General features: G+C 31.0%; 1 protein-coding gene and 1 long non-coding RNA gene across 5 annotated transcripts in view; one reads left to right on the plus strand and one right to left on the minus strand.

Annotated features, from left to right (window-relative positions):
• The window catches only part of LOC130448464 (muscle-specific protein 300 kDa), a 289,850-nt gene that overhangs the window by 108,800 nt on the left and 167,321 nt on the right, over positions 1–13,729 (minus strand). For all 4 annotated transcript variants that reach the window (XM_056785865.1, XM_056785867.1, XM_056785866.1 and 1 more), the window contains 4 exons: positions 11,924–12,734; positions 9,202–9,360; positions 8,921–9,133; positions 6,927–7,187 (listed from right to left, as the gene is read on the minus strand). In XM_056785865.1, the coding sequence (XP_056641843.1) occupies positions 6,927–7,187; positions 8,921–9,133; positions 9,202–9,360; positions 11,924–12,734 (1,444 nt within the window). The remainder of the gene's footprint in view (positions 1–6,926; positions 7,188–8,920; positions 9,134–9,201; positions 9,361–11,923; positions 12,735–13,729) is intronic.
• LOC130448469 (uncharacterized) lies at positions 262–6,137 on the plus strand. Its single transcript, XR_008910335.1, has 3 exons — positions 262–449; positions 5,177–5,215; positions 6,102–6,137. It is a non-coding gene; the product is annotated as an uncharacterized LOC130448469 (long non-coding RNA).

Here is a 13,729-nt window from a genome sequence, read left to right on the forward strand (position 1 = left end):
TAAATTCATGAAATAAATGATTGCGAAGTTACTGTTTTTTGTATTGTGTTATTTTAATTATTATATGCATAAAAAAGTTGTCCTCAAATATTTATCAGAACGTAAATGTTTTATGTATGTTTTTGTTTACTGAAATTTATTAAAAACTATCTCACATCTATTTATATATGAATTTATAATTTGTTAATGTTGAAGTATTGAAGTTTTAACTCGAAAGGTTTTAACAAATATACTGCATTTGAATATGAGGCTAGACACACTCTGATCATCACTATTGAAAATTAGTTACTCACAAAATACCTGTTTACCTGTTTTTATTTATTTCTATTTCTACTTGTTTCTAGGATATGTCTTATTTAGTGTAGGTGATGAGGTAGAGAGTGAACACAAAACCAAGTGGTAAAAATGTGATGAAACTCAAGCAAAATATGGCAACTACAAGCAATGTGGTGAGAATGGTCAAAGCATAAAAGCAATAAATGAAGCAAATAGTAAACCAAAAGTAGTGGCGCAAATCAATTCATCTAATCAAGAAGTTATTTCTTATTTTGAATATGGTATAATAACTATAAAAACGACAGCGTTTTATATAACATAATGAATCTAGAATCCAGTATTCAAGATTTAAAATAAGGAGAGTCATAAATTGTTTGATATAAATATTCAATTCAAATACAAATTAAAATGCTTTTATACTATTTTATACAAGGAGATGATTTTTTTGTTAACACGTGTGAGATTTTTTAAACTGACGGTAGATTATAATGATCTGATAAGAAATAACTTTGTATTAATCATTGAGAATATTCAATTATTGTATGCGCCACTGGATAATAGAGAGCCCGATAACCAAAACAAACACAATCCCCGCTGCCGCCGGTAGGAGGGGGGGAAATGGAAACACCTTGATGAACGGTTTTGGCCACCTCCGATACGTCATTTTCACAAATTTTCACAATTTCATCAAAATGTTTCCAAACTGTTTTATACAATTTTCTTGGAATTTTTCCTAGGAATTATGGCAACAAACGTTGTGGTAATTTCGAAACAAAAAGTTAAAATATTAACAATCATATAACTTCAATAATTTTTTCTACATTGAGATGGTTTTATAACTTTATTAGAGTTTCTTGTTGGCATCTAAACTATTTATGTCAATTCTGGTGATTCTGATCCAAAAAAAATTATACATTATGACAGATAGATTTATGTATGTGGGGATGAGAATATTTAATTTCGCATATTTTTTCTCACTACAGTTGTAGCCAAGAGAAAATGCCATGACTGTTCATGCAATTTTCACTATAATGTAGAGACGGCGAATTACCAAGTCGTTATTAATACGATATCTAAACTCTTTAAGGCTGCTTGACATAAGGCTAGACAAAGTGCAAAAAATGAAAATAACAAAACTAGGTAAAATAAACAAGAAAAAAGTGATCAGTGAATCACTAGCAATAATTATAACTTCAGCTACTTTGTTTTTGGAGTGTGATGGTCAGAAAAGAGTATTAATCAAAATCCTAACCTCAAATTTCATTTAATATTTTGTATCTAGCTTAACAATGAAAATAAAGCTAAGTTTTACAAAAGTCAGCTGATTTGAGAGAAAATTAATTAGATTTATCCCTAGAATTGCAATAAACATGGTAACAAACGATAATGTCGCATGTGGAGATCTTGCATGAAACAATCAGCTGAACTTAATCTGCGCTTTCTTTTGATCAGTAATATTGCGTCTTGCATTGAATTGCACGTTGTCTTGTATCATGTCAAGCAACCTTTAGAGCAGTAGTATAGTCTTCTTAATGATCTTCTTTGATCTCAGTTTATATTCTCTGTGACTTGTAGATTTGTGGATATCACTTCATTATTATCATCTATAATCTGAAGTTATAAATATTAACTTATGTATTTTACTGTAAGGTGGACAGTTTATTATACTTCTTAATATGATTCTCTTGGGCATCTTTTGATCTTGTTACCATTTTCTTTTCAAATATATTGTCGAAAAAGTTTTATCGCATGTTTTGCTTATATCCCTTGATTGTTTCTTTCTAATTCTTCAATATATATCATCAGAACATAAATGTTTTTGTATGTTAATGATATTCTCGTCATTTTTCTATGTTATTCACACTTCCATCACTAAAAGTATCTTCTTTTTATATTCTAGTATTTTTAAAGATTTGCATCCATATGTTAGTATGGTCCATACAAAAGTTGTAATAATTTTGTTTGCAAAATAGTCATTATTCTTGGGATACTGTCTGTAAGTTATTCACTGATGTTCACTGTCTTTTTCCTCTATTAAAATGTTCTTACAGTGCCTTCAATAATATTATGATCTTATTATCTAATTTGATCAATGATAAATTTTTATATCACCCAAAGTAGTACATGAGACTTGAATAACTGAAATCTACTCGCTAATATACCTTAGTTTTTGATATCCTTCTACATTTAACGTGTATATACTATACTCTGCTTTTTTCTTTTACTTTCTTTCATTAACTCAAACGTTTCTTCCTTCCTTCTTACTAAATCGATGTTTCCAGGAGCTGGAAAGCATCAACATTCACGTGTTAGTGAAGTCTTTGTTCTTATTGCAAATTTGGTAATAGTTTTCACTAAAGTTCCGATGGATACCATTATTTCTGCTGTACCAAGGACCGTCGACTGTATTCTTTAATATTTTGTTCTGAAATCTTTGTATCAAAGTTACTTTGATTGACGCATCCCCTCATTACCATATATCCTTGTCTGTTTTAATATTTGCTTGTATAGGGTAGAATTTCTTACAAGTAACCAAAACATTTTTTTCAACTATATGTTAAGCTCTGCACGTTTCTTTTGGACATGAACTTTCCGCTTTACGAGGATGTTCCCGGAAGTACCTGACCCAACACGGAAAGCACTAAAATTTTGGAAAAAAATATATTTATTTTTCAACTTAATCTTCTTTTAGCTCTATATACTTTACCCAGCTATGTTCAGTAAGTTCGATATCCTTTTTATAACGAGAATCATCTAGTTTCTCAAAATAGCCAGCAAGTGTCTTTGGCCACGGAATCATTTTTTCAAATCTTGCTATAGAAAACAATCCGAGGGGGCTAAATCTGCCGAATGGGGTACATAAGGTACAAATCAAACTTTAATTCACCAATTTTGGGCCATTGCAATAACGGATGTGTGAGCTTGTGCATTGTATTGCTGAAACAATACTTTCTTCTTAGCCAAATGCAGCCGTTTTCGCCATTGATAGTTTTTCCTTTTTAAAGATAATCAATGAAAATTATCCCACGAGTATCTCAAAAAACCAACGCCATGATCTCGCCTCCAGATGAAACGGTCTTTGCCATCTTTGGAGACGGTTTTTCCTTTTTATTCCACTGTTTTGTTTGTTCTTTTATTTCGTGTTTAAAGTGATGGACACACGTTCCATTCATGGTTATGAAAGGGCGAAAAAATTGGGCTTTATATCTGTGAAACACTCGATGGAAATATCTTCACGACGCTGTTTTTGTTGTTAGCAAACGCGCCCAGGTTTTACATGTCCAAATTTTCAGTTAATTTGTGGTGTCCCGAACTTTTTAAAATGCTCACTATATCTGATAGCTCGCACACTTTCAGTTGACGATCATACAGTACCACTTCGTGGATTTTCTTCAACATTTCTGCAGTCGTCACCATATTTGGTTGACAACTGCGATGCTGGTCTTCGCAGTTTGAATTCTGCTATCAAATATTTTACTGTTGATAACGAAGGAGCAGTCTCACCCAGAGTAGAATCGAGTTTGGCTTTTATATTGGTTGGACTAATGCCTTTCAAATAAAAGTATCACATAACGATGACCAATTTTTTCCATGTTTACAAATTCACTGAAAACGTTCACTATTTATGGCTGCCAAATAAATACTAAACAACGTGGCGTCTTCCAAACTTGAAACATATGCTGTATAGATTGTGTGCTTCCTAATACAGTACAGGTATTTTTCAAGCAGCTACCGCCATCTTCTGGTCAGGCCAGGTCCTTCTGGGACCTTCTTCGTAATTCCTTATTCAAAGTAATGTCCGAGTATTTTGCACAAGGAATGTACTCGTATTATTTATTCTAGTTGGTATATAGTATAATTAACATATACATATTTATATTGGTTTAATTTGATTTGCTAACGAACCAAATATTCATTAGATGTGAACTGCATCAGTTAGGAAAATACAGTTATAGTTCGGTAGCAATGTGAATTAATAAGTTACAAATATTGCAAGTAACAACTAGAATAAGTCACAGGAAGATCTCATAATGTGTTTTTCTTAAAGATCGCAATCATAACAGCAGATGGAATTCTCTTAAAGTTTGGATAAGGGTGTAATTATTTATGATTATTATGATCGATTCTGTTTCGGAATAACTGATATAAATGAATAAATCATATGTATTAATAAATCTGGCTACGTGGAAATTTCATCAGAGAATTAACGTTTGAAATATCTAATATTTATAGGTTATGCGAAGTTTTCTGAAAATTTTTTTCGCTAATGTTAGAATGATAACTTTTTTTATCAAATATATTTAGTCATCGTTACAAATTAATACTATTAAAAATAAAGAAGTTATATTATTGTAAATATAAATTAACTTATTACGTAGAAAGTTTCCACAGAAAATACACTGGAATTTACCTAATATACATTAGTTTCAATATTCGTTTCGATGATATATTAGACTGATAGTAAGTCGTGAGATTTTTTCATGTTTTACTAACTTTCGCTTCACTATAGCTGCAGTGCACTTTGGCAAAAGATGGTCGTGGCATGATCTGGATACATATTTGTCCAATGGCGTATCAAGATACGCAAATATAAAAAACAAACTAATACATTGTTTTATGTACAAGAACCTTTAAGTTTGGATACGCTAATGTGTAATTTTTTTTATTTCGTACATCATAAGTATTACACATTGGAAGGTCGTTTGTATATTTGATAATTTATATTTGATGATAATAAGGATGTTAGTGGTATTTTCATGATTCATATATTGAAACTATGATCTAAAATATAAAATGACAGTGTTTCTATTTTTATAAACAACGCAGGGGTAAAATTAACAGAACGGAAAATACTTTTTCTTCAACCCTTTAATCAAATTAAACATTTTTTTTGTTGTAGATTAATTCCTCCGGATCATAACTTATGTTATATACCATGGTGAGCAAAACATAATGTAAATTAATGTTTATTTCAGCAGATCAGACAAGATAACGTTTAGAAACACTGAAGCATTGCCTCTTTATCAAATATTTTTAAAAATTTTAAAGCCGATATGGCTGTACGGGATCCAACTCAGGGTATGAGCTCAATCTAACATAATACAAAGGTTTCAAACGTGATGTAAATTGTAATTATGCAAATATGATAGTAAAGAAAAGTTAATATTGTGATTGACAACGTAAATTTCTTGCTCCACAAACTTTCAATTCTTATGTAATAATAATAATTATAAATAATAAAAATTCCAATTCTGCTCGATAACTTGTGCTCCACACGTTCTGTATACTGCAGTCTGATAAACTATTTCAAAAACGTGAAAACTAGAGATAGAGGTCCCGAAATTTTAAACGATAGCTCATTCGATTGAGATCTATATCTAGAAAAACGTTTTTTTGCATTTTGGCACAGGTATAAAATTGTTATCGTTATTAATAATTCAAAATGTATTAATAATAAAGAAAGATTAAGATAGTGAAAAATATTTTTTAATAGTAATATTTTTATTTTTTTTAATTTTTAATTAGTAATAAATTTCTCAATAATTCACAAAAAAATTGGCAACCAATAATGATTTATATCATTTTTAGATGTGAAAATAATAACAATACAATGACATGGCCATTTTTTATAAATTCCATTTTTCTATTATAAATATACCAGCAAAATTCATAATAAAAAAATATTAATTTGTGTGATCTTGGTTAGGAGGTTAAGGAAATATTTGTTAGTTAACAATTGTATAACTATCCGAAAAATCCGTAAATTTTTTTTAAACAGAAATTTTTCCATTGTTTGGATAAAACCATATTTTTTTCTTTTTCAGCTTCAAGAAATTATGTTATCCGATGCACCCTCTTTAGCGGCGTTGCAGCCAAGGCTCAGCCCACTTTTCAGCGCTGAATTCAAATTATAACTAACTTTTAACGAAATTTCCTTAATATTAGTACATTTTGAGATATTAACTTTTTTTTCATCATATTTTGTTAATAATAATTGTAATTTTCACCTTCATCAAAATCCGTAGAAAATATTTTTCTAGAAGTAAATCTCAATCAATTAAGGTATCACTCATAATTTCAGGACCTTTATTTCTATTTCCACGTTTTAGAACTTGTTGACTAGACCTCGACTGTCTTCCCATTACCTCCCCAATAACTTTTGTTCACTATTTTGATGGGCAAACTGAACATGGTGGAAGTATCCCCTTTTATATTAATCCGGAGTGAGTGAATCCCCACTAGGGCTCCTTTATTTTAACGTTTCGATTCGTTTTGTGTCAGGATAAAGGACAATCATTTGACTATATTTTTCGTGTGATTTCATTTCATATTAATACTAAAATAATGTTCATTTGTAAATTAATATGAGAGAAAAGAAAAAAGAAATTATAATAAAGTCATCAGGAATTATTTTTCTTTTTCACAATGACTCTATAATCAAATCAAATCCATTGAAAGTAAGTTCAGCTTGTCAACTTTCATGTTTTAGTTAGTTATGGCTTTATGAAGACATTATGCCGTTAACTATATGAATTTCAGTCACTTTTTTCGTCCAAATGAAACAACAGTTCATGCCACTCCCATCTAGTCTACACAATAGTTATTTTTGAGTTAATTTTGAAAATCAAACAAAATCACAATGTCCTCACCTGTTGGTCGCGGATAGCTTGGTCTCTATCATGGGGTAAATAATTGGGAGCCATTGTGGTTCTCAGTTGTTGTTCAACTTGGACTATCTGTTGTCGTAATTGTTGTACTTCTTGCTGGTAATTGTCCACTTGTGATATAGCCATTTCTAATTCGGAACTTTGAGTTTTTATTACTTCGTTGAGCTCATCGAGTTCGACAAGTAAATCTTCAGCTGACTCGGTTACTTTAGAGTCGCTTTCTATGCCAGAACGGAAATGAACCTAAAATTAAAAACAAACATCAACAATTGACCTTATATATGTTTGTAAACGTTTTTAAATTTCCAATAATCAAAATTATTGCACTCATAGTGAAAAAATTTAGAAGTGTTCCACTAAATATAAGTATATAAGTGCGAGTATTTACCTTGAATTGAAATAAAAGTTTAAATACGAAAGCTAAAAATGAGATGTGGAACTAATTAATACCAGGAGCTTTCCCAAGATTTACTGAACTGAATGAGTAGAAAAAAATCTATTATAAAACTGAGTTCATGATTAGTACCTCGAAGTAAGTTCAGTCTCCTAATAGGATAGAAGTCACCAACTATGCTGCATTTGCCTAAATAAATTTGAATTTCTGAAAACCGCGCAGTCATGTGCGATGATGTGCCATGATACATATACTCATCACTCAATATGTCGTGGGACTGACACACAGATGGCGATGCCATTGTCAAATCCATATGACGTGTACGAAGTACCAATATTCAAAAAACTATGTGTAAAATTTTATGACATTTCGCTTGGTTGGAAAAAAGTGACAACCATTGAAGCTTCTTTTGTTATTTTCAAAACAATGGATTCAAAACAATCTCTTGTTTATTTATCGTCGCTTTTTAGTAAAAGAAAATACTGTACAAGCTGAGCAATGGCTCCAAAATTGTTACTGGACTTTGCTTGGTAGTACTTGATCGTACAGACACCGATGATGGTGAACGTTCTGGTCTTGTAATTGAAGAGGTTACTCCAGAAAACATCAAAAAGGTCAACAAATTGGTTATATTTATTCATAAAATTGGAATTGCGTGAGATAGCGTGAGGCCATAAAGATATCAGAAAGCAATGTGTTCACAATTATGCATGAACATTTGACCATGTGAAAGATTTTTTCAAATTGTTTAATCACAGTCGATCGAAAAAAACAACGTGTTGATAATTCAGAGCAGTGTTTGCCATGTTTACACGTAATGGATCAATCACTTTACTCCGTAATCAAAACGATAATCAACTAAGTGAACTACGTCCGAAGTATCCAAAGGCACAACATTCAGCTGGAGGTTCAGTATTTTGGGATGCGCAAGGAATATTGTTCATTGCTATTTCAAGAAGAGAGAGATAATCAATAGCGAATACTACATAGAATTGTTGGATCCTTTGGATGCAAAAATCAAGGTACAACGGCCTCATATATCGATAAAAAACCACTGTTTCACCAAGATAATGCACTGATTCTCACAAGTAGATGGCAACGATGGTTAAATTATCTAGCGTATAGTCCAGATTTGGCCCTCCATGACTATTGGGTATTCGCTGATCTCAAAAAAATGATCGTTGGTAAGAGATTCAGCACAAAATAAAAAAACACTTGCTGTAACTGAAAACGATTTTGAAGCAAAAGACAAATCCTTCTACAAGCCCGGCAAGGACAGATGTGTGCTCTGCTATTAAGAATCTCTGAAGATAGTCACTTCAAATAAGCAAAAAATAGTTTTAATTTAATTAATTTAATTTAATTTAATTAATTTAATTGTTTTAATTTTGTATCAATTAAATAAATATTATTTGAAATTAGATTATTATCTCCGGTCCTCATTGCTTGTTAATATTTTGACTGATGTAATAATTTCTATATTTTTAAAAACTCAATATAATTTGGAATGATGGATAGGGAGATAGAAAAATCTGTATTGAATGTAATGTTTGAATAAGAATAATATTTTTGATACTTTTACCTGTAATTTCTCAACGGATAAAGAAATCTTTGTTTTCTGGATATGTATGTCGGCCAACATTTTTTCTCTTAATCCATGCTGATCTCTTAATGGTTTTTTCTTATTCTGTGAAGAATCGAGAGCGGTTTTTGTTTTTTCTATCCAGCCTTTCACGTCTTTAATCTTCTTCTCGCATTGCTCCCACTCTTCAGAGGTTTCTTGTAACAATCCGTTCTAAAAATAAACAAAAATGGATAAGAAATTCTAGAGCAATACAAACCATAATTCATCATTTTATTTACCCTTTTTAATATGGTCGCTTCAACTTCGGCTTTAGCTTCTTCAGCTTCTTCCATTTTTTGTGGAAGGTCTCCCACACTAGTTACGTCACCAATATTTTCTAGTTCTTTAGCCATATCACTCAAATTTTTGGTAGCGCTTTTGCAGCTCTTTGCGGCGTTCTGAAAAATATACAAATGATTACGGACGAAGAAGAAACAGAAAAGAAACAGCGTGGAAACGTCAAATGAAATATCTCAATTATTTGGACTCCTCGAACAATTAACAGCCTCAAGATCTATTAAATGCCGCAAAGAAATTGAATGGCGGAGAGAAAAAGTTTTGTTGATTAGTTAATAGAAATATATTTTCTCGAAAATTCTTAATCCAAATAAGAAGATTGGGAGGAAAGACAGAAAGAGAAAAAACAGGAATATGACGTGGACAAATTTAATACTTTAAAATAGGAAGACAAAGAGAAGAGAAGATCAAGGAATGGTACGAAATAGATAGAGAAGAAGTATGAGAATCAACGAATAAAATAAAGACAGAAAAAAATTGAACGAGATAGCGTAGCTTCAAAATTGAAAAAATGGCTGGGTCCAAAAGAAAAAGAGCAGAATTGTGAAATATGCAGAGAACAAATATTTGGTGCTGCAGAAAGTAGAAATTGAAGAAATTAAATCGAAAGATATATTAATGAACAAAGGAATAGTTTGAATGAATAAAAAACAAAACTAGGCAGTTAAACACGAACATTAACTATGTGGAACAGGTAAAAATTCATTTCTTACCATATTCAAATTATGTGCTATTGATAGCTAATGCTAGAAATAAGGATCCAAATACAAATGAAATAAAATGCAAAGACGAGATACAGTAGCTATGTATGTATGACTACCTATTATATTGATAGAGTAAAAAATGATACAGACAGAAATAATAAATAGGGACTTAATATGACTATACTGGGAAACAGAGGTAAGGATATGGAAGTGAAAGTGAAGATCTATATAGCAATAAATATACAATAACATTTGTAAGTGAAATTTTGATATTTAAAAAGGAACGATGAAGAGTTTGATACAATTCAGATGAGAAAGAAATAAAAAATTAGGCGATGCGCCTTTCATTCAAAACAACAAATAATATTGATGTAATTTAGCTTCAGTTAGAGTAACAAAGATTTCAATTGCGATAACTGTTCAGTCAAAATATTAATAGTAGATTGGGTTATTTCTTTTTCTCCGTTGTCTCTAGTCTTTTGAATGATCAATCTTCCATTTCTTGTAAGTCAGATTGAATTCTTTGAAGATTATCATGCAAAATTTGAGGTTCGATGGATCTATCTTGAATTTGCAATTCGGCATCTTTAATCCAAGTTTGTATTTCATCAACGTAATTGTTAAAATCAGTTCTTGCGGTCCTATCTTTCTTGAATTCTCTATATTTTTCTTCCATTGCATTGGATATAGATTCTGCTAGTAACTCTAATTGATTCAATTCCTGTGTTACATCGGAAGGTGATAAGTTTTGTAAATTTGTATATTTTTTGATAATATTACTAGAAAAATCTATAGTACGTTCAATTTCGATATTAACTTTGGTTTTAAGTTGGGTTAAGTCTTCTTGAGTTTTTTGGTTCGTAAATTGAGACTTCAGTTTTGTTTTCAACACTCCTATCATCATCTTGTTATTAAAGTATTTGTTTCGTTTCGGAACTGCTACAAAAACGTTTTCATCCATGGTTATGATACGGTTTTATTTCTGTGAAACACTGTTAAACACACTTCACTGTTGATTACGAGGAAGCAGTCTGGTTCAAATAAAAGTATTGTATCACATAAAGATAACCAATTTTTTCCATATTTATAAATTCACTGAAAACTGTCACTATTAATGGCTGCCAAACAAATACTAAAAAACATAGCGTCTTCAAACTTTAAACATATGCTGTATAGATTGTGTACTTTCTAATACAGTGGTACTTTTCAAACAACTACCGCCACCCCTAGGTAAGGCCAGTTACTTCTGGTACCATCCTCGTACTGAATGTTCTTTACATTGTATGTTTTTCTGTAAGAATCCTGGTTATCCTAAATAAAATATGGTGTAAAATACTTCTCATGATAATTTGCGTGATCAAAACTAATGTTAAACCCAAAAATAAATACAAAACAAGATTTTTTTTATAATATGGATAGCGATAGTTGCGGCAAGAGTTTTAAATCGTTATTATAAATATTATCTAGAAATATTCACTTGGCACTAAAGATAGCGTGCAACTTCAAATATATTGATTCCAATGTCTCACGCAAAATGAAACAGTGTTTTATACAAGTTAGTTGAGACGTAGTTTATATTTACAATCATTTACTAATATTAATGTTTTTCGTGTCAAATATATTTTTATGATTCAACAAATATAGGGTGATTGGAAATGTATTCGGCCCTTTTGGAAAATTAACAACGTGCGAAGTAAATTTCACTATCTGCATGCCCCGATACGATAAAGATACTTAAAAATATCCAATAAAAAACAGTTCAATGATTTTGGTTTCATTTTTGAAAATAAAGTTCATTTTCCATAGAAAAAATTTCTGACTTTTCGACCTAAATTCGGTCCTCGTCAAAATATTTAATCGGAAACGTTTTCCATAAACAAACTTCCTGCTCATTTAAGTATACCAAGACAAAGATAAAGATAATTTATTGAAAAATATATTCATATATACAGAAACTTACCGAATATTCATGTAACTTTTGTTTAGCTTCAATTAGAGTACTCAGATATAACTGATCCTTGAGGAATACTTTTTTCTCGGCAACCCATTGCATCACAGCTTGGTATAATGTTAAGAATCGTTGCCATGCATCCAAAGTTTCACCAACTTGTTGTTTTCTTTCATCTAACAAAGATTTCAATTGGGATAATTGTTCAGTCAAAGCATTAATAGTAGATTGGGTTATTTCTTTTTCTTCGTTGTCTCTAGTCTTTTGAATGATCAATCTTCCATTTCTTGTAAGTTTGTCTAACCGATCGTTGGTACTACTAAAGTCAGATTGAATTCTTTGGAGATTGTCATGCAAAATTTGAGGTTCGATGGATCTATCTTGAATTTGCAATTCGGCATCTTTAATCCAAGATTGTATTTCATCAACGTCATTGTTAAAATCAGTTCTTGTGGTTCTAGCTTTTTTGAATTCTCTATCTTTTTCTTCCATTGCGTTGGATATAGACTCTGCTAGTAACTCTAATTGATTCAGTTCTTGTGCTACGTCGGAAGGTACTAAGTTTTGTAAGTTTGTATATTTTTTAATAATATTACTAGAAAAGTCTTTAGTATCTTCGATTTCGCTATTAACTTTAGTTTGAAGTTGGGTTAAGTCTTCCTGAGTTTTTTCGATGTTGGCGTCAAAAACGTAGAATTTCTCTACTTCTTGTTTAAGGTTAGTTAGACTAGTTTTATAGTTCTTTATGTCTCTCAATACCTTCTCTATTTCCTTTAAGTCTTCTTCAATATTTTCACGTTTTACTTTTAAATCAGTTAAAAGCCTGAAAATAAAAATATAACATTAATATTTGATATACATGCAATATTTTTTGTGAGAAATCTCTCACTGTTTAAAACTGCTGCGTTTCAGTTCGACTATTTTTAAATTTTTGACCTCTCGAATTGTGCCAAAATAACCGAGGGGATCGAAGTAACACAGCGAAATGCGGGAAATATTTATTTCAGTTCCAAACATTTGAATCATCTACATTTCAGAAAATGTATTTATTACTACGTAATTATGTTACATTTTTTTTATAAATTCTATTATGCATGTGAATATTTTTCAATTTATAATTATTATAAAGCGGTTCAAATTCGATAGGCTCAAAGGAGTTGATGTCAAAATTAATATAGGAAAAGACGGGTGAATATACTAAAAAGATTCTATCACCAAAAGTAAGGTACAATACAATTTATTTGTCTACATAATCACCTTGACAATTAAGACATTTATTTATATTTGTGAATAATTACAACACCGTTTTCATAAATGGTAACCATCAATAATTGGAAGTAAATTGAGATGGTTTCTTTAGAAGTGCCTCCGAGCCTTCATTTCAGGAAAATTATGAGAATCACTCGGTGCTAGGTCAGGATTGTATGGAGAATGTTTGTCGTAGATTAGAACAATCCCAAAAGTCAGCATACTTCTTTGTTTATTTCCAATAGCTCTCCGTAAGCCTCGCAAAGTTTCACAATATAAATCTTCGTAAATTGTTTTTCAAGGCTGCAGAAACTCCACAAGCAACTCATATTTTTGATCCCAAAATATAATAGCCATTATCTTACGGTTGTTAAGGTTCGTTGATTCGACGAGTTTTGTGATTGTAAATCAACATAGTTGGGTCCCAGTAAGCGCAAACCTTTTTGTACTCCAAACGTTTAGTAGCGATAGAGTACAGAGCATCGATAATTAACTTATTGTGAACCTTCTAACTTCCCTAATCGTTTGGTTAACTCCTTAAAGTTAGGTTAGGAAGCGACTGACTAGCGT

Source organism: Diorhabda sublineata, chromosome 8 (genome assembly GCF_026230105.1).
Source record: "Diorhabda sublineata isolate icDioSubl1.1 chromosome 8, icDioSubl1.1, whole genome shotgun sequence".
Lineage (NCBI taxonomy): Eukaryota > Metazoa > Arthropoda > Insecta > Coleoptera > Chrysomelidae > Diorhabda > Diorhabda sublineata.